Below are 21430 nucleotides of genomic sequence, written 5' to 3' on the forward strand. Positions count from 1 at the left end.
GGGGGCAGTGACCGGCACTCTGATGGCATTAGTAATGGGGGCACTGACCGGCACTATGATGGCATTAGTAATGGGGGCACTGACCGGCACTATGATGGCATTAGTAATGGGGGAACTGACCAGCACTATGATGGCATTAGTAATGGGGGCACTGACCGGCACTATGATGGCATTAGTAATGGGGGCACTGACCGGCACTATGATGGCATTAGTAATGGGGCACTGACCGGCACTATGATGGCATTAGTAATGGGGGCACTGACCGGCACTTTGATGGCATTAGTAATGGGGGCACTGACCGGCACTATGATGGCACTAGTAATGGGGGCACTGACCGGCACTATGATGGCATTAGTAATGGGGGAACTGACCGGCACTATGATGGCATTAGTAATGGGGGCACTGACCGGCACTATGATGGCATTAGTAATGGGGGCACTGACCGGCACTATGATGGCATTAGTAATGGGGGCACTGACCGGCACTATGATGGCATTAGTAATGGGGGCACTGACCGGCACTATGATGGCATTAGTAATGGGGGCAGTTTGTGGCTTACGATAAGGACTCTCTGACATTAGTAATGGAGGATCTCTCTGGCATTGTCGGTGGGCACTCACTACTATATATAGAGCTACTCTGGCACTGGTATCGGAGGCATTCTTTTGCTGGCAATATTACGGGGGATCACTGGTACTAGTAATGGGGGCACTCTGGCATGGTATTTCGGGGCACTCTCTGGACAGTCCCTACAGTGGCACTGTATAGGAGGCTGGTACTGCTTGTCTGTTGGACTGTGTCCTCTGGCACTGTTAATAGTGGCACTTTATGGCTGGCAGTGTATTTGGGGAAACTTTGGCACTATTGATGCTGCACTATGCTTAGGACACTGTCTGCAGGAGTCCCCTAGTACGGTAGAGGCCCTGTTAATAGTGACTCTGTGGCTGGCACTGTCAATAGGGCACCTCGGGGGTGGGGCAAATGTGAAGGTGGGTCCAAATGTGACTCCAGTGACTCCCCCCAGTTGGGACATTTCACAGTACATGTATATCCTGACAGTACGACACGCTACGTAACAGTACACAACATAAAAACTGTATATAAACAGCACACGCTGTGCAGACGGATGGAAAACGCCCACCGTCCCACAGGATCATATTCACAGTATCAGGAAATTAGAAAATTAAATTAAGTTCATGGTCTAAAGAGTTTTTTAGGATTTCGGAGTCAGCCGTGATCAGAGTCAGACAGCCGGTGGAGGATGGTGAGGCAGCCGTGATCGGAGTCAGACAGCCGGTGGAGGATGGTGCGGCAGCCGTGATCAGAGTCAGACAGCCGGTGGAGGATGGTGCGGCAGCCGTGATCAGAGTCAGACAGCCGGTGGAGGATGGTGCGGCAGCCGTGATCAGAGTCAGACAGCCGGTGGAGGATGGTGCGGCAGCCGTGATCAGAGTCAGACAGCCGGTGGAGGATGGTGAGGCAGCCGTGATCGGAGTCGGCGGGCCGGTGGAGGATGGTGAGGCAGCCGTGATCGGAGTCGGCGGGCCGGTGGAGGATGGTGAGGCAGCCGTGATCGGAGTCGGCGGGCCGGTGGAGGATGGTGCGGCAGCCGTGATCAGAGTCAGACAGCCGGTGGAGGATGGTGCGGCAGCCGTGATCGGAGTCAGCTGGCCGGCCGGTGGAGGATGGTGAGGCAGCCGTGATCGGAGTCGGCGGGCCGGTGGAGGATGGTGCGGCAGCCGTGATCAGAGTCAGACAGCCGGTGGAGGATGGTGCGGCAGCCGTGATCGGAGTCAGCTGGCCGGCCGGTGGAGGATGGTGAGGCAGCCGTGATCGGAGTCGGCGGGCCGGTGGAGGATGGTGAGGCAGCCGTGATCAGAGTCAGACAGCCGGTGGAGGATGGTGAGGCAGCCGTGATCGGAGTCAGCTGGCCGGTGGAGGATGGTGAGGCAGCCGTGATTGGAGTCAGCTGGCCGGTGGAGGATGGTGTGGCAGCCGTGATCGGAGTCAGCTGGCCGGTGGAGGATGGTGTGGCAGCCGTGATCGGAGTCAGCTGGCCGGCGGAGGATGGTGTGGCAGCCGTGATCGGAGTTGGCCGGTGGAGGATGGTGAGGCAGCCGTGATCGGAGTTGGCCGGCGGAGGATGGTGTGGCAGCCGTGATCGGAGTTGGCCGGTGGAGGATGGTGAGGCAGCCGTGATCGGAGTCAGCTGGCCGGTGGAGGATGGTGAGGCAGCCGTGATCGGAGACGGCGGGCTGGTGGAGGATGGTGAGGCAGCCGTGATCGGAGTTGGCCGGTGGAGGATGGTGTGGCAGCCGTGATCGGAGTCAGCCGGCCGGCCGATGCAGGATGGTCACGCAGCCGTGATAGCTGGTGCTGCGCTGCAGGGGCGGCTCCGCCTCAACCAGCCCGGTTTTGGGATCAAACACGAAAGCGTTTTCCGTTCCTTCGCCATTTTCGTCTCTTCCGCCCAGTATGTACATTTTACCACCACACACTGTCACACCGCAGCTCTCCTGCACACAGACAATCACATGGTAAGACTGGAATATGGCGGAGGTAAGAACATCATGTGCCAGGTCAAAAGGCTAAAACACGGCTGACCGGGGAGATAATAAGAAATGATAAAAAATCCTGAAAAATGGTAATAGAAACCATCAGCAAGCAGGATCGCTGAAGCTGATGGCTCATGGTGGACAAGTTGTTTTAAAGTGACTTTTTACACAGCACATGAAGGCTGTCCTAACACCAATTTCAGTATGATCGGTCAAACCATCCGCGTCTGGAGGGGTCCGGGCATCAGATGTTGGGGGAAAGAGAGATTAGGATTTAATTGTGCCTGATCCATTGTTCTCACAGTAGATAAAGTGGACAAAGAGGACTAAGGGGTCTGTAGAGGACAAAGGGTTCTGGAGGGGACAGAGGAGACTGTAAAATATAAAGGGGTCTCACGAAGCATAAAAGAGATACAGGGGCTGAACATGAGAGTGGGTCAGCGGAGTCTGAAGAAGGACAGAGGAGTCTGGAGGGATATGGGGAGAGTCTGGAGGATATCGGGGGGAGTCTGGAGGATAACGGGGGAGTATGGAGGATGACGGAGGAGTTTGGAGGATGACGGGGGGGAGTCTAGAGAATGACGGGGGAGTCTGGAGGATCACGGGGGAGTCTGGAGGATCACGGGGGGAGTCTGGAGGATGACGGGGGGAGTCTGGAGGATGACGGGGGGAGTCTGGAGGATGACGGTGGAGTTTGGAGGATGACGGGGGAGTCTGGAGGATGATGAGGAGAGTCTGGAGGATGACGGGGGAGTTTGGAGGATGACGGGGGAGTCTGGAGGATGATGGGGAGAGTCTGGAGGATCACGGGGAGAGTCTGGAGGATCATGGGGAGAGTCTGGAGGATCACAGGGAAAGTCTGGAGGATGACGGGGGGAGTTTGGAGGATCATGGGGGAGACTGGAAGATCACAGGGGAGACTGGAGGATCACAGGGGAGTCTGGAGGATCATGGGGGAGTCTGGAGGATATCGGGAGGAGTCTGGAGGATATCGGGGGGAGTCTGGAGGATCACGGGGCAGTCTGGAGGATCACAGGGGCATCCGAGAAAAGGCATAGAGATCTGGAGAGGACAAAGGATTGTGAAGGGAGCAAAGCATTTTGTGGTGAAGTTGGGAGGAACAGCACAGAGGAGTCTGGAGGGACAGGATGGGAGTCTGGATGGACATTTGGGAGTCTGGAGGGACATATGGGAGTCTGGAGAGACATAGGGGAGTCTGGAGAGACATAGGGGAGTCTGGAGGGGAGTGTGGAGGGACTGGAGGGGATTGTGGAGGGACATATGGGAGTCTGGAGGGACATATGGGAGTCTGGAGGGACATATGGGAGTCTGGAGGGACATATGGGAGTCTGGAGGGACACTGGGGAGTCTAGAGGGACACTGGGGAGTCTAGAGGGACACTGGGGAGTCTGGAGGGACACTGGGGAGTCCAGAGGGACACTGGGGAGTCTGGAGGGACACTGGGGAGTCTGGAGGGACACTGGGGAGTCTGGGCCGACACAGAGGTGGTGTCTGGAGGGACAGGAGAGGAGTCTGGAGGGACAGGATAGGAGTCTGGAGGGATAGGAGGGGACTCTGGAGGGACAGGAGGGGACTCTAGAGGGACAGGAGAGGAGTCTGGAGGGACAGGAGGGAAGTCTGGAGGGACAGGAGAGGAGTCTGGAGGGACAGGAGGGAAGTCTGGAGGGACAGGAGGGGACTCTGGAGGGACAGGAGAGGAGTCTGGAGGGACAGGAGGGAAGTCTGGAGGGACAGGAGAGGAGTCTGGAGGGACAGGAGGGGAGTCTGGAGGGACAGGAGGGGAGTCTGGAAGGACAGGAGAGGAGTCTGGAGGGACAGGAGAGGAGTCTGGACGGACACACAGGAGCCTGGAGGATCACAATGTGTCTGAGTGTACACAGGGGAGTCTGGAGGGGGGCAGATTAGTATGGAGAGGGGAATATTTGGAGGAGGTAGTAGTCAAAGTTCATTGCCATAATTTGTTATAGCCCACCATGAGACATTTCGGCTTAATTAGCCGTTCTCTAGCAGACCTAGAGAAGTCTAGAGGGGTCTGAAAGAAGGTAGCAGAGGATTTTGGAGGGGCAAAAAAGGTCTGAAAAGAAGTATGTAAAAGGAAAGCTTGGGCCTGGAGGGGACAGAGGAACATCGTATGAGTATGGAAGTATCATGATTATCCCCAACTGCAGACCCTGGGAAAAGAAGGATCCGGCACATTGAATATGTTCTCAATCTCTGGAGATAATCCATTTCCAATGTAGTCAGGAGGAGACAAAGGGGGGAAGACAGAGGGGTGTAGGGGGCCTATTCTCTACCCAATATTGAAAACACATGGACCCTCAGATGAGCTGAGCAGGCACATATCTGAGGAGGTTACAGTGATATCTAGCAGCCAAAATAGCGCAGGAGGAACGTTGAGCCCCTCTGCCGCCACGTGTTAAATCCCACTGTCAGAGATTGTCAACGGGATTTAACTCTTTAAGAGCCACGGTCATCAAAGGCTGTGAATGGGTTAATCACGTGATGTCATGGACCTATTTGATGGGAGTGAGGATTTCGGTAGGTCCTCCGGCCTTTAGAGATCTGCGCTCTCTGTAACTCACCAGCGGCCCGGGCAGAGAGGACACCTCCCTCCACGCGTCTGTTTTTGGATTGTAACTGAAGACTGTGCTCAGAAGACCCCCGACCACGTAGATGAGACCATCCAGCTCCACGCCATTAATGCATCTCTGGGAGAAGGGCGAGGACGCCCTGTACGTCCACGTGTCGTCCTCTGGATCGTAGCACTGCACCTGGAAAATGGGAATTTACATAGCAAAGGTCCTATTGGGGTCATAGAATGAGGGTCCTGCTACTCTGAGAAGCAGCATGGCCTCCATGATCGCTTTCAGTGGAAATATTCGGCTATCCATAGTCTCCTCCTGGCTATAGACGTCACATGCATTTATAACCACTTACATAGTGGTGGCTGCAGACAGAATCTTATCATGTATCTCTGTATACAGGGAGCTCCCCCTAGTGGTGGCTGCAGACAGGATCTTATCATGTATCTCTGTATACAGGGAGCTCCCCCTAGTGGTGGCTGCAGACAGGATCTTATCATGTATCTCTGTATACAGGGAGCTCCCCCTAGTGGTGACTGCAGACAGGATCTTATCATGTATGTCTGTATACAGGGAGCTCCCCCTAGTGGTGGCTGCAGACAGGATCTTATCATGTATCTCTATATACAGGGAGCTCCCCCTAGTGGTGGCTGCAGACAGAATCTTATCATGTATCTCTGTATACAGGGAGCTCCCCCTAGTGGTGGCTGCAGACAGGATCTTATCATGTATCTCTGTATACAGGGAGCTCCCCCTAGTGGAGGCTGCAGACAGGATCTTATCATGTATCTCTGTATACAGGGAGCTCCCCCTAGTGGTGACTGCAGACAGGATCTTATCATGTATCTCTGTATACAGGGAGCTCCCCCTAGTGGAGGCTGCAGACAGGATCTTATCATGTATCTCTGTATACAGGGAGCTCCCCCTAGTGGTGACTGCAGACAGGATCTTATCATGTATCTCTGTATACAGGGAGCTCCCCCTAGTGGTGGCTGCAGACAGGATCTTATCATGTATCTCTATATACAGGGAGCTCCCCCTAGTGGTGGCTGCAGACAGAATCTTATCATGTATCTCTGTATACAGGGAGCTCCCCCTAGTGGTGGCTGCAGACAGGATCTTATCATGTATCTCTGTATACAGGGAGCTCCCCCTAGTGGTGGCTGCAGACAGGATCTTATCATGTATCTCTGTATACAGGGAGCTCCCCCTAGTGGTGGCTGCAGACAGGATCTTATCATGTGTCTCTGTATACAGGGAGCTCCCCCTAGTGGTGGCTGCAGACAGGATCTTATCATGTATCTCTGTATACAGGGAGCTCCCCCTAGTGGTGGCTGCAGACAGAATCTTATCATGTGTCTCTGTATACAGGGAGCTCCCCCTAGTGGTGGCTGCAGACAGGATCTTATCATGTGTCTCTGTATACAGGGAGCTCCCCCTAGTGGTGGCTGCAGACAGGATCTTATCATGTATCTCTGTATACAGGGAGCTCCCCCTAGTGGTGGCTGCAGACAGAATCTTATCATGTGTCTCTGTATACAGGGAGCTCCCCCTAGTGGTGGCTGCAGACAGAATCTTATCATGTGTCTCTGTATACAGGGAGCTCCCTCTAGTGGTGGCTGCAGACAGGATCCTATCATGTATCTCTGTATACAGGGAGCTCCACCTAGTGGTGGCTGCAGACAGGATCCTATCATGCATCTCTGTATACAGGGAGCTCCCCCTAGTGGTGGCTGCAGACAGAATCTTATCATGTGTCTCTGTATACAGGGAGCTCCCCCTAGTGGTGGCTGCAGACAGGATCTTATCATGTATCTCTGTATACAGGGAGCTCCCCCTAGTGGTGGCTGCAGACAGAATCTTATCATGTGTCTCTGTATACAGGGAGCTCCCCCTAGTGGTGACTGCAGACAGGATCTTATCATGTATCTCTGTATACAGGGAGCTCCCCCTAGTGGTGGCTGCAGACAGAATCTTATCATGTGTCTCTGTATACAGGGAGCTCCCCCTAGTGGTGGCTGCAGACAGGATCTTATCATGTATCTCTGTATACAGGGAGCTCCCCCTAGTGGTGGCTGCAGACAGAATCTTATCATGTATCTCTGTATACAGGGAGCTCCCCCTAGTGGTGGCTGCAGACAGAATCTTATCATGTGTCTCTGTATACAGGGAGCTCCCCCTAGTGGTGGCTGCAGACAGGGTCTTATCATGTATCTCTGTATACAGGGAGCTCCCCCTAGTGGTGACTGCAGACAGGATCTTATCATGTATCTCTGTATACAGGGAGCTCCCCCTAGTGGTGACTGCAGACAGGATCTTATCATGTATCTCTGTATACAGGGAGCTCCTCCTAGTGGTGGCTGCAGACAGAATCTTATCATGTGTCTCTGTATGCAGGGACCTCCCACTAGTGGTGGCTGCAGACAGGGTCTTATCATGTATCTCTGTATACAGGGAGCTCCCCCTAGTGGTGGCTGCAGACAGAATCTTATCGTGTGTCTCTGTATACAGGGAGCTCCCCCTAGTGGTGGCTGCAGACAGAATCTTATCATGCGTCTCTGTATACAGGGAGCTCCCCCTAGTGGTGGCTGCAGACAGAATCTTATCATGTATCTCTGTATACAGGGAGCTCCCCCTAGTGGTGGCTGCAGACAGAATCTTATCATGTGTCTCTGTATACAGGGAGCTCCCCCTAGTGGTGGCTGCAGACAGGGTCTTATCATGTATCTCTGTATACAGGGAGCTCCCCCTAGTGGTGGCTGCAGACAGAATCTTATCATGTATCTCTGAATGCAGGGAGCTCCCCCTAGTGGTGGCTGCAGACAGGGTCTTATCATGTATCTCTGTATACAGGGAGCTCCCCCTAGTGGTGACTGCAGACAGGATCTTATCATGTATCTCTGTATACAGGGAGCTCCCCCTAGTGGTGGCTGCAGACAGAATCTTATCATGTATCTCTGTATACAGGGAGCTCCCCCTAGTGGTGGCTGCAGACAGAATCTTATCATGTGTCTCTGTATACAGGGAGCTCCCCCTAGTGGTGGCTGCAGACAGGGTCTTATCATGTATCTCTGTATACAGGGAGCTCCCCCTAGTGGTGACTGCAGACAGGATCTTATCATGTATCTCTGTATACAGGGAGCTCCCCCTAGTGGTGACTGCAGACAGGATCTTATCATGTATCTCTGTATACAGGGAGCTCCTCCTAGTGGTGGCTGCAGACAGAATCTTATGATGTGTCTCTGTATGCAGGGAGCTCCCACTAGTGGTGGCTGCAGACAGGGTCTTATCATGTATCTCTGTATACAGGGAGCTCCCCCTAGTGGTGGCTGCAGACAGAATCTTATCATGTGTCTCTGTATACAGGGAGCTCCCCCTAGTGGTGGCTGCAGACAGAATCTTATCATGCGTCTCTGTATACAGGGAGCTCCCCCTAGTGGTGGCTGCAGACAGAATCTTATCATGTATCTCTGTATACAGGGAGCTCCCCCTAGTGGTGGCTGCAGACAGAATCTTATCATGTGTCTCTGTATACAGGGAGCTCCCCCTAGTGGTGGCTGCAGACAGGGTCTTATCATGTATCTCTGTATACAGGGAGCTCCCCCTAGTGGTGGCTGCAGACAGAATCTTATCATGTGTCTCTGTATACAGGGAGCTCCCCCTAGTGGTGGCTGCAGACAGGGTCTTATCATGTATCTCTGTATACAGGGAGCTCCCCCTAGTGGTGGCTGCAGACAGAATCTTATCATGTATCTCTGAATGCAGGGAGCTCCCCCTAGTGGTGGCTGCAGACAGGGTCTTATCATGTATCTCTGTATACAGGGAGCTCCCCCTAGTGGTGACTGCAGACAGGATCTTATCATGTATCTCTGTATAGAGGGAGCTCCCCCTAGTGGTGGCTGCAGACAGAATCTTATCATGTGTCTCTGTATACAGGTAGCTCCCCCTAGTGGTGGCTGCAGACAGGATCTTATCATGTATCTCTGTATACAGAGAGCTCCCCCTAGTGGTGGCTGCAGACAGGGTCTTATCATGTATCTCTGTATACAGGGAGCTCCCCCTAGTGGTGGCTGCAGACAGGATCTTATCATGTATCTCTGTATACAGGGAGCTCCCCCTAGTGGTGGCTGCAGACAGGATCTTATCAAGTACCTCTGTATACAGGGAGCTCCCCCTAGTGGTGGCTGCAGACAGGATCTTATCATGTATCTCTGTATACAGGGAGCTCCCTCTAGTGGTGGCTGCAGACAGAATCTTATCATGTATCTGTGTATACAGGGAGCTCCCCCTAGTGGTGACTGCAGACAGGATCTTATCATGTATCTCTGTATACAGGGAGCTCCCCCTAGTGGTGGCTGCAGACAGGATCTTATCATGTACCTCTGTATACAGGGAGCTCCCCCTAGTGGTGACTGCAGACAGGATCTTATCATGTATCTCTGTATACAGGGAGCTCCCTCTAGTGGTGGCTGCAGACAGGATCTTATCATGTATCTCTGTATACAGGGAGCTCCCCCTAGTGGTGACTGCAGACAGGATCTTATCATGTATCTCTGTATACAGGGAGCTCCCCCTAGTGGTGACTGCAGACAGGATCTTATCATGTATCTCTGTATACAGGGAGCTCCCCCTAGTGGTGACTGCAGACAGGATCTTATCATGTATCTCTGTATAGAGGGAGCTCCCCCTAGTGGTGGCTGCAGACAGAATCTTATCATGTGTCTCTGTATACAGGGAGCTCCCCCTAGTGGTGGCTGCAGACAGGATCTTATCATGTATCTCTGTATACAGGGAGCTCCCCCTAGTGGTGGCTGCAGACAGAATCTTATCATGTGTCTCTGTATACAGGGAGCTCCCCCTAGTGGTGGCTGCAGACAGGATCTTATCATGTATCTCTGTATAGAGGGAGCTCTCTCTAGTGGTGACTGCAGACAGGATCTTATCATGTATCTCTGTATAGAGGGAGCTCCCCCTAGTGGTGGCTGCAGACAGGATCTTATCATGTATCTCTGTATAGAGGGAGCTCCCCCTAGTGGAGGCTGCAGACAGGATCTTATCATGTATCTCTGTATACAGGGAGCTCCCCCTAGTGGTGGCTGCAGACAGGATCTTATCATGTATCTCTGTATACAGGGAGCTCTCTCTAGTGGTGACTGCAGACAGGATCTTATCATGTATCTCTGTATAGAGGGAGCTCCCCCTAGTGGAGGCTGCAGACAGGATCTTATCATGTATCTCTGTATACAGGGAGCTCCCCCTAGTGGTGGCTGCAGACAGGATCTTATCATGTATCTCTGTATACAGGGAGCTCCCCCTAGTGGTGGCTGCAGACAGAATCTTATCATGTATCTCTGTATACAGGGAGCTCCCCCTAGTGGTGGCTGCAGACAGGATCTTATCATGTATCTCTGTATACAGGGAGCTCCCCCTAGTGATGGCTGCAGACAGGATCTTATCATGTATCTCTGTATACGGGGCGCTCCCCCTAGTGGTGGCTGCAGACAGGATCTTATCATGTACCTCTGTATACAGGGAGCTCCCCCTAGTGGTGGCTGCAGACAGGATCTTATCATGTATCTCTGTATACAGGGAGCTGCCTCTAGTGGTGGCTGCAGGAAACCACAGTTGTATCATTTCCATGTCTTGCTAACCCGGTGTAAATATATTGAAAACTGTGCCCCGTGAAACTCCAATTCCCCTTCTTCCTTTGTACATTTGAAAATACTATCTGCCTGCGGCCACCACTAGGGGGAACTCAGCTTATACAGTGTGCTCCCCATAGTGGCAGCTTCTTTGTTGGAAAGCAGGTCGGTGCCCCCTTTTTCTATCACAGACCCCATAGCATAGGAATGATAACCAATGACTAATTCAACTCTGCTACATCTAAAGTAAGGGCTTAAAGCCGCCATACCTTGTCTGTGTTCCCATAATCCTCCACCGCTCCGCCAATAACATACAGCTTGTTCATGGTGGCGACCACTGCGGCCGAGCTCACAGCTTCCAACATGGGGGTGACAGGAGACCAGGTGTTCGTGAATGCGTTGTACCGTTCTACCGTCGACAACCTCTTCAGGCCATCAAATCCCCCAATGGAGTAGATCTGCAGAAGATAGCCCCCCTTTATAAATATCTTCATTTTTATGCCATTATAATAAATTTCTATCAACATTAATAAAGTGAAAAAAAATCTGCAACTTTCTAATAAACTTTAGGTTAAAATTTCTCTTTATTTTCAAGATCTCCGCTTGTTGTCAACGAATAATAACATTGATTGTTTGCATTAAGATGCTGAGAATCTTCGCCAGAATTCATTTGATCGGATCTGGGGTCTCCTGATCCATGGCAAAAGCCTAACGAATGCAAACGAGACCTATTTTTGGGGTCAAGAGACCCCCGGTCGGCGCTCAGACCTGGACTTATTTGGCTTATCTGGCAAACTCGAGCCATGATACATTGTAACAAACTCTGCATTGGGGTTAGAAGGATGAATTTTGGGTTTGCATTATATATATTGGAGGTCTAGATGGAGTAATAAAAAGTCCCTGACTTTCTTACCTCTCCATTGAGCACCGCCATCTTGTGCCGCCAGCGACCTTTATTCAGCGGAGCGACCTTAATCCAGGAATTTAGCTGAGTGCTGAACATCCAAACATCGCTGCTGTTAATGTGGCCGCCTGGAGAAGCCAAAGATAAACGATCGATAATATTATAGAACATAACCGCATTTCATACAATGTTACAATAGTCCCTGAGGGAAAGGCTAAGGGTATCCATATGTATTACAGCTGGGAAGGGGGGGGGTGAAGTCCTTCCGCAGAGTCCGGGCCACAAATACATTACCTGAGATATAGATATTATTCTTCAGGGTGGTGGCAGCAAACTCGGACTTGGTGTAGCCCGGCATACTGGCGAGGGTCATCCACTGCCCGCTCTTGGGATGGTAACACTCGGTAAACGGCAGTTTTAGGAGACCTTTTCTATCGCAGCCGCCGATGATGACTATGGCTTCGGACAAATTCATGAACCTGCAATGAATAAGAGACAAAAATCACAATTAAACCTACAACATCAAATGAAGGCCACAATATACATATAATATAAAATATAAAAGTGCTAACATTAAAGTGCAATGCATTGCTCTATTACTGTGCCATATAAACCACAAAAATATTATACAGGACTCAAATAACACCATATATCAATGCCAAAGTGTGTGCAAATAGTACCCCCATATAGTGCTCAAATAATACTGGTATATGGTGCTCAAAAAATGACCATCATATAAATAATACTGCCATACGCTTTCAATGTAATGGTGCTATGTTGGTGTGACAAGGTGCTTAGTGCTTGAATAATACTGCCATATAGCGGCTACATAATATGGGAACATATTGCTCAGATAAATCCACCATGGAATTATCAAATACTACTTCTGTTAACTGCCCAAATAATATTACCATGCAGTGGTTAAATAATAACACCATATGGACCTCACTAAAAGGAAATCTGTCAGCAGGATTTTGATATGTAATCTGAGAGAAGCATAATGTAGATGCTGAGACTCTGATTCCAGTGATGTGTCACTTACTAGGCTGTGTACTGCTGTTTCCATGAAATGGGACGGTGGCTCAGTGGTTAGCACTGCAGTCTTGTGGTGGCTCAGTGGTTAGCACTGCAGTCTTGCAGCGCTGGGGTCCTGGTTTCTAGTCCCACTAAGGACGCCATCTGCAAGGAGTTTGTATGCTCTCCCTGTGTTTGCGTGGGTTTCCTCCGGGTTCTCCGGTTTCCTCCCACACTCCAAAAACATACTGATAGGGAACGTAGATTGTGAGCCCCAATCGGGACAGTGTTGCCAATGTATGTAAAGCGCTATGGAATTAATAGCGCTATATAAATGAATAAAATTATTATCACTGTTTTATCAACAGGAGATTATCACTACAAGACTAAATGGCTTGTGCACCCTAGTCCTCCTGCTCTATATAATCCCACCACATATTAAGAGCTTTCTGCTTATGGACTGTGTACACAGAAAACTGTCAATCAGTGGTGTGGGTGGGGGCTATACACCCCACTTATTGATAGCTTTCTACCTATGTACAGTGTACACAGAATACGGCCAATTAGTGGTGTGAGTGGGGTTATACACCTCACTTATTTACATCTTTCTGACTATGCACAGTGTACACATAAAATTGCCAATCAGTGGTGTGGGTGGGGTAATACACCCCACTTATTAACAGCTTTCTGCCTATGCACAGTGTAGACAGAACACTGCCAATCAGTGGTGTTGGTAGGGCTATACATCCCACTTATTGCCAGCTTTCTGCCTATGCACAAAGTAGACAGCAAACTGTCAATCAGTGGTGTGGGCGGGGTTATAAATCCCACTTATTGACAGCTTTCTACCTATGCACAGTATAGACAGAAAACTGCCAATCAGTAGTGTGGGGCGTGTTTATAGAACCCACTTATTGCCAGCTTTCTGCCTATGCACAAAGTAGACAGCAAGCTGTCAATTAGTGGTGTGGGGGGGGGGTTATAAATCCCTCTTATTGACAGCTTTCTGCCTATGCATAAAGTAGGCAGAAAACTGCCAATATTGTGTGGGGGGGTTATACACCCCACTTACTGACAACTTTCTGCCTATGCACAGTACAGACAAAAAAATTACCAATCAGTGGTGTGGGTGAGGTTATACAGGGCTCAGCAAGCAGACCAGGAAGTGATCCATTGCTGAAATCAGGGTCTCAGCCCCTACATCAGGCTGCTCTCAGATTACATAGCAATAACCAGCTGAAAGATTCTGTTTCATGTTACTTTGCTGTGTCTTAAAGGCAGTGCCACATAATGGTGCAATAGAGCATTCAGATAACACCGCCATAGGATGCTCTAATAATACTTCTATTCAGTAACTGAATAAAACATACACTCACTGCCCAAATTATACTGTTATATTCCATCTCTGCACAACAAAGCCATACGGGACTTATATAATACTACTGTCATGTAAAACAGTGCTGGGCAAAAGTTTGGGCGCCCCTGATCATGCAGAGGTTTTCCTTGTTCTTATTGTGATGGAAACAAGACAAAGAATCAACAATATATGTGTTACACTTTAGATTTTTCAGACTCCCCATTGTTCCTCAGATGACAGCGTTACAGCCCCCTGGAATTTTCTCCGCACCTTCATCAGGTCTCACCTTCAATAGCTTCCAAAAGTCTTAAAGGAGCTCCCAGAGGCGCTGGACATTTGTTGGCTGCTTTGTCATCATTCGGCGTACAACTCATCCCAAACCATCTCCGTTGTGTGAACGATGGATGATTGTGGAGGCCAGGTCCTCTAACGCAGCCTCCATTCCTCTCCTTGTTCACATAGCCTGGAGGCGTTTTGTGCAGCACAAATGATGATCACTCTAAGGGCAGACCAGTTGGGTTGTCAGTCACTGCACAATGCTGTGGTCGCCATGCTGGGTAATCAATCACCAAGTGTCACCAGAAAAGTACAGGCACCCAACAACACCTCCCCTTCATGCTTCCTGGTGGGAAACCATCCGCTCACCTTTGCTGGATTTCCCAAAGACATCGCAGTAGCTATAAACAATCTCAAATGTTTCCCCATGAGATCACAGTACAGATTTCTACTGATCTAACATCTAGTCCTTATTTTGCCCTGTCCAAATAAATCTCACCTTAATTGTGGTTCTCATTTGTGCCTATACGACCATAAAGGTCGCTTCTCGCGGTCTCCTCTGGACAGTTGAGGTTGACATGTGTCTGCTTCCTAATTTCTGTGCATCAATTATGAGGCTCGTTATCTGAGGTGATTCTGAGTCTGGTAACTCTGATGAACTTATCCTCTGCAGCAGAAGTCATTCTTAGTTTTGAGAGTCAGTTTCAGAATAAAGATTGATGTTTTTGTTCTAGGCTCTTGAGGATACAAAGGTTCTAGTAATAATCTGGATTCACTAACCTTCATGTGTTAAACTATTCTGGATTAGAATGGTTGTGGAATAGATTGTGCCTCTGCAAAATACCCCTGATGGTCGCAAACAGGTTATGAAGGTTGGTGATTCCACACATGAATTCTTGATCAGGGAACCTGCTCATTGGAAGCCATTCTAGGTGATGACCCAATGAAGCTGCCGGAGAGAATACTATGGGGGTAAAATTGTCATCCAAGTAAAGAGGGTACTGTGAGAAATTTAAGGTACAACACACTCTGGTTTGTTTCACAAGTTTTTCTCTACTCATTCTTTCTATATATGTTCCCTTTCGGTTTTGCCGCCTTCAGGCTGAATCTAGAATGTGCACATTCCAATGAGAACAAGGAAAACCAATGCTTAACAAGTAGGTTCAAAATTTTGACTGTTACTTTCGTTCCTGCAGTAAAAAAAAAGCCATAATTTCACAATATAACTCCCATATAATAAAAACATGCAGGGTCAATAATACTGCTATACACTGCTAGATAAAAAATGATGCTATTTTTATATAAAACATCTAATCACTGCTCAGATAATACTACGATCCAAGACCCATATAGCATCCAAATGGCAATGTCATAAAGTTCTGCTATAATATGTTGCCCATATAATACCGCCAAAGCCAACGTCATGTTGTGATCTAATATACTGCAATACCAGTACCAGTAAATAAGGAAGTAATAAGTTTCCAATGCAAAAAATGAGGTAGGGTCATTAGAAAGCAGCTCTGTTCTACATATTGAGTATAAAATCTGCTCATTTCTTACCTTCTTGGTCTCACCCTGAGAGAATTCAGTGGATTCCCGAGGATCAGGTATCTCCGAGCCTCATGAAGTAGAGGAAAACACTCCGGACATTCTTGGATGGTCTTGTCCATTTCCACCTTCTCCAAAAAATAAGCCGGATCCATCAAAGGTAACCTCACATGTTCCATCAGATCCTTCAGAGCTTCTCTTCCTCGGCTTTTATTTTCCTTCACCCACCTCATGACGGCTTCATAGACCGTTTCTTCCTTGCTCACCACCAAGTCATCATTGGACAAATACTCAATCAGTTCCTCTTTAGTCAACTCCAAGAACTCCTCATGGCAGGAGACCTCCTCGAAACCTTCCAGCATCAGCTTCTTACTTTTCTCTGACAAGGAAATGATGGAGAACATGTCTGCAAACTTCATGATGCCCACACAGTTGGAAGGATCCAGCTGGCTGTCAAGAAACTTCACGCACTCATCCCGTAAAGTGCAGATATGGAGCAGATCCGAAGCCTGCAAGATGTCCTCTACATTGTCTTCTTCTATCCTTGGACTGCCACCATACATGAAGTCCAGTAGAACGCTCATAACTCGAGCAGAGATTTTCTCAATTTTCACATTGCTGAGATTGCTCTCCTTGAGGTTACCACCAAACATGGCCCGAAAATAAGAACTATTGGCAGACAAGACCCCTCGATGACAGGGAAATGTCTGATCTTCTATGAGAAGGACCACGTCTGTAAAAATTCCACTTTGTCTGTATATGTTTAAGTTTTGTAATATCTCCTTGGCATGACAGGCTCCACCACATGACCTTGTTTGATTCTTACTTGTCCTTGGCTCTTGGATTGAGTTTTCGAGATGGTAGGTCTTATAGTCTATTTCTTCATTCATGACCTTCTGAACCCTGGATTAGACAACATGAAATCATTAAAGTCTTGTTACTGGTTTCTGAAATGTTTATAAAGGAAAGGTTAAGCTTTAAATATCTTCTGAGGTGTCACTCAGACATGTCAGAAGGTGTTATTGATGGGTTGGGTGGTCTGAGCTCTGGCACCCATATTATGGTTCCTCCTCCTCCAACTTCTGTACATTACATCTCCATTGTGGCATACTGTATGGTTATTCCAAAGACACAAGCCTCAGAAAACCAAAGGATTGGAGAAGCTCCTTAGCCCTCTCATTCTAGAAATTGGTGGTGGTTGCAGAGCGTAGACCACCAAAAATAACCTTCCTTTTAGTCATCCTGTTCATAGATACAAATATTTAGATGCAATCTGTTATTTTTTTATAACCTAACCCTGCTTTACACCTTTCCACAACTTTATCCCTGACCTGTCTGGTGTGTTCCGTGGTTTTCATGACGCTGTTTGATCCCTAATGTTCTCACTTGAACCTCACAAGGCAGCTGTAGTTATACTGCTATATAAATTACTCACATGTGGAGTCAATTTACTACTCAGGCGACTTCTGGAGGCAATTAGTCACTCAGCATTTAATTTACAGGCATCGGATTACAGGGAGCTGAATACACGTCACAAATTTCAGATTTATATTTTTTCAATAATTAGAAAACCTTGAAGAAGTTTCTTTAGATTTAACAAATATTTGCTACTTTGTGTTGGTATATCACATAAAATCCCAACGAAAAATATTTAAGCCACATAGGACAACCCATTTAAGGAGCGCGAATTGTAAATTTATAGAGAGCAATCTTGGTGCTTAAATAGATTGTCCACTACTTTACAATAATGGCCTATTTTTAGGATAAGTCATCAATGTATGATCGCAGTAAATTCGGAAGAGGCATCGGGTGTATTGCCACACTATCATCACACCAATAAATAGCTTGATTAACCCATGTCCTTATTCTTTATGCACAGGCCAACGCGTTTTGGAGATCGCAGTCTCCTTCCTCAGGACAACAGGCAGGACATAAATAGTCTGCATCGTAGATCCAAAGAGATTGTCCTCCACAGCCCTATCCTCTATAATCAATGTATGATCGGCATTGGTGCGCCACCCGGCAGCCCCCCATCGATCAGCTGTTTTCGTTGCCGCCATCAGGCAGCCGGAAATGCTCATTTCAGGAGGTGCCCTGTCTTCTGATAGCGGCCGCAGATGGGTACTGCATATCTGCCTCCTCTTGATTTGAATGGGAGGCAGATGTGCGGTACCCAGTCGCTATCAGTTGACGAGGCAGCTCCGGAACCGAGCATTTCCGGCTGCCTGCTTCCGCTGTCAGCACCAGCAGCAGCTGATCAGTAGGGGTGCGGAGTTTCAGACCCCGGCCGATCAGACATTGCTGGGCCATCAATGTAAAAGTAGTGGACAACCTCTTTAATCACTGCCTGTGGGGAACCAAAAAAGAAGACTGTCCAGAACATCCAGGAAGTTTCCACAAAAAGGAGAGATCTGGAAAAGTTGGTAAATCTCCAGAGTGCCATCTCAACCTGCGTGGAAACAAACCAGAAGGTTTCCCGTGCCAAACTCCAGATAGCTCCATCCATTTGTAGTTTAAAAGGATATGCTCTCAAAGGCTAAGACCCCACTTTGCGTTTCCACCTGTGTTTCAGGTGCTTTTTAGGTCCGTTTTGAGATGCACCTTTTTCATGCCAAAAGGCATGCGTTTTGATTTTACAGCAGAGTCTATAGAAAATGGGGATTTCTAGACCGCACTTTGCGTTTCAAAACGCTGCGTTTAATTTGCATAATTTGTAGCAAAAACCAAAGAAGCAGCATGTCAATTTTTTTTGCCATTTTGGTTGTGTTTTGCTAACATTGAAGTCAATGAGAAATGGCAAAAACCAAGAAACTTCAAATTTCCTGCGTTTTACCTGCTTTTTAGGTACTTAAAACATGCGTTTTTGACTTCAAAACGCATGGTTTTCTGACATTAAAATAATGGGATAATATGTCCCTTTACACACACACATAGTCCCACAATGAAATTATAGAAAATTTTGATTTTATTGCTATTTTAACATTAAATATTAAAAAAAGCTATAATTTCATGAAATATAAATATTTTCTTTATTAATTCCAAAATTATATATGTTTTCCTTTTTTTTCATGATGTTTGACCATTTAATCTTTATTTTTGATGTTCAAAACGCATCTGTCAAAACGCAGGTGAAAAAGCATCTAAAAAGTGCTAAAAACGCATCTTAAACACGGTAAATACGCATGCGTTTTCAGCGCTAAAGTTCTGAAAAAGGCAACTTTGGTCAAATCAATTAAGCCCAAAAGGTGCGTTTACAACTGCAAGTAGGAGAACACAAAGTGCGGTCTTAGCCTTAAGGCTATGTCCGTACTTTGCGTCGCCTTACTTGCATTTCTAAACGCATCCTCTGGCAGTAATTGATTTTGCCAAAGTTGCTTTTGACCACAAATTAGCGCAAAAAACGCATGTGTATTTATTGTGTTTTAGCCGCATTTTTAGCGCTTTTTACATGCTTTTCCATTGCATTTGTAAAGATGTGTTTCGAACATAAAGACACTGCTAAATAAAGTTTAAACAGTCAAACACAATGAAAAAAGGGGAAAAAAAAGGAACACATATAATTATTGAAATTATAAAGATTATAGTTATATTTCTCATAATTATAGTGGTTTTATACTATTTTCCATTATTTTAATTGTCGGACTATGTGTGTGTGCAAAGGGACATATTCCATTAATTTAATGTTAGAATAGCTTCCGTTTTGCTAGTCCAAAACGCATTGTTTCACCAGGTAAAAAGCAGGTAAAACGCTGGACTTTTGATGTTTCTTGCTTTTTGATACTTCTCATTGACTTCAATGTTAGCAAAACGCAGCCCAAATGGCAAAAACAGTTGACATGCTACTTCTTTGAACGCATGGTTTTTGCCACAAATTATGCAAATTAAACGCAGTGTTTATAAACGCTAAGTGCGGACAAGAAATCACCATTTTTCATAGACTATTATGGAAAATCAAAACGCATGCCTTTTGGCAAGAAAAGGTGCAGTTCAAAACGGACCTAAAAAGCACCTGAAATGCAGGTGGAAATACAAAGTGCGGACATAGCCTAAAGGGTGGGAATAGCAGCTAGTACAGAAGCGCAGCGGGAACCAAAGCATTAAAATGCCTCTGTCAGAGATAGTCAGCGGCATCTAAACAGTTAAACAGCCAAGATCTGAGCTCAGCTCCGCTCGCTGCTGTAAAATGCAGTTACTGTGTGTATAACCCAGCTCCTGAGCGTACAGCGGCACAATTACCGACATATGTGCCAAAGGGTTAATGGCTTCTTGTTAAAAATACAGCGAACAAATTGGTGAACAAAATGGATCCACATTAAAGCGCAGCGATTTTAATGATTTAATAAATAGTAAGAACGATAGATTTAGAAAACAGGAGGCAAATATGGAGTACACGATGTGCCCTTTATTTATTACATGCGTATTCTTTTATTAGGTGTTTTCCATGACTGGGAAATAGGATGAAGGAGAGAGGTTTTCTACAGCAATTAAATGTTTAATTTTACATTCCCTGGTGGCCTAGATTCAGGAGTTTGCTCCTGGGGAGACCCCTTCATTCTCAGATGCCCCTTGGGAAAATTGGGGCTTTAGGCCTCTGTGAGAAATCCAGGAAGTGCTCACGTCGCCCTTAGCAACCAACCAGCATTTACACTGAGCAGGGCCCGAGTGTGGGGGGGAAATTGGGAAATTGTCCAGGACGCCCCCAACTCCCTTGTGACCCCCCACGGGGTAAACAGCCGGAGCTATACTGATAATAGCATGACAAAAAATAAAAAATACAAGTTTGGTATCGCTGTGTACGTAAAAGTCAGATCTATTACAATATAAAGTAAATTACGGTAATCTGATCGGTAAACGGTGTAATGAAAACCCCCCTCATTCTCAGACATCGCTCGCGAAAATTGGGGCCTTAGGCCTCTGTGAGAAATCCAGGAAGTGATCATGTCGCCCTTAGCAACCAACCACCATTTACACTAGGTGCAGGGCTGATGTGTGGGGGGCGATATGGGCAATTATCCAGGGCCCCCCACTGCCTTGGGACCCCCCAGGGTCGACAGCCGGAGCTACACTGATTATAGCATTAAAACAATGAAATAAAAATACACGTTTGGTATCGCTGTGTACGTAAAAGTCAGATCTATTAAAATATAAAAAGGCACTGAAGGACTTGAATATTGTCAGTTGCGCTCATTTAAGGGTCTGAACTCAGAGTCTGTAAAGGCAACCTAAATTTTTGAGTGCGATATGTGAGCATTTAGGACCCCACTTTATCTCACACTGGCCATGACTGTACGGCCTATAAAAGGAAAGCTCCGCGTTGACTGGTTGCTATAGGCAACACGGAGACAGTATGTCTGTGTACCGCCCCGGGGCTCGGCCGGCTGCCGAGCCGCTCGGATCCGTGCTCGTCGGTGGGTGGCTCGAGCTCTCCACGGACCCGGGGGTCACGTCGCTCTGAAAGGGGTTTAGCACTACACGTAGGAACTTCGGTGGGGAGGCCCACGGCCGGAGCCGCGGTGGTTTGCAAGGGATTT

At 47.7% G+C, this 21430-nt stretch overlaps 1 protein-coding gene across 1 annotated transcript in view; it reads right to left on the reverse strand.

Moving 5' to 3' along the window:
- Positions 1-389: 389 nt before the first annotated feature.
- The window catches only part of KLHL35 (kelch like family member 35), a 42713-nt gene continuing 21672 nt past the window's right edge, over positions 390-21430 (reverse strand). Inside the window, exons 2-7 of the mRNA XM_075337601.1 lie at positions 15912-16802; positions 11999-12183; positions 11714-11832; positions 11070-11258; positions 5159-5347; positions 390-2516 (exon numbers count right to left, since the gene is read on the reverse strand). Coding sequence (XP_075193716.1) covers positions 2328-2516; positions 5159-5347; positions 11070-11258; positions 11714-11832; positions 11999-12183; positions 15912-16802 — 1762 coding nt within the window. The 3' untranslated portion in view covers positions 390-2327. The remainder of the gene's footprint in view (positions 2517-5158; positions 5348-11069; positions 11259-11713; positions 11833-11998; positions 12184-15911; positions 16803-21430) is intronic.

The sequence above is a fragment of the Anomaloglossus baeobatrachus genome, chromosome 2, assembly GCF_048569485.1.
Source record: "Anomaloglossus baeobatrachus isolate aAnoBae1 chromosome 2, aAnoBae1.hap1, whole genome shotgun sequence".
Lineage (NCBI taxonomy): Eukaryota > Metazoa > Chordata > Amphibia > Anura > Aromobatidae > Anomaloglossus > Anomaloglossus baeobatrachus.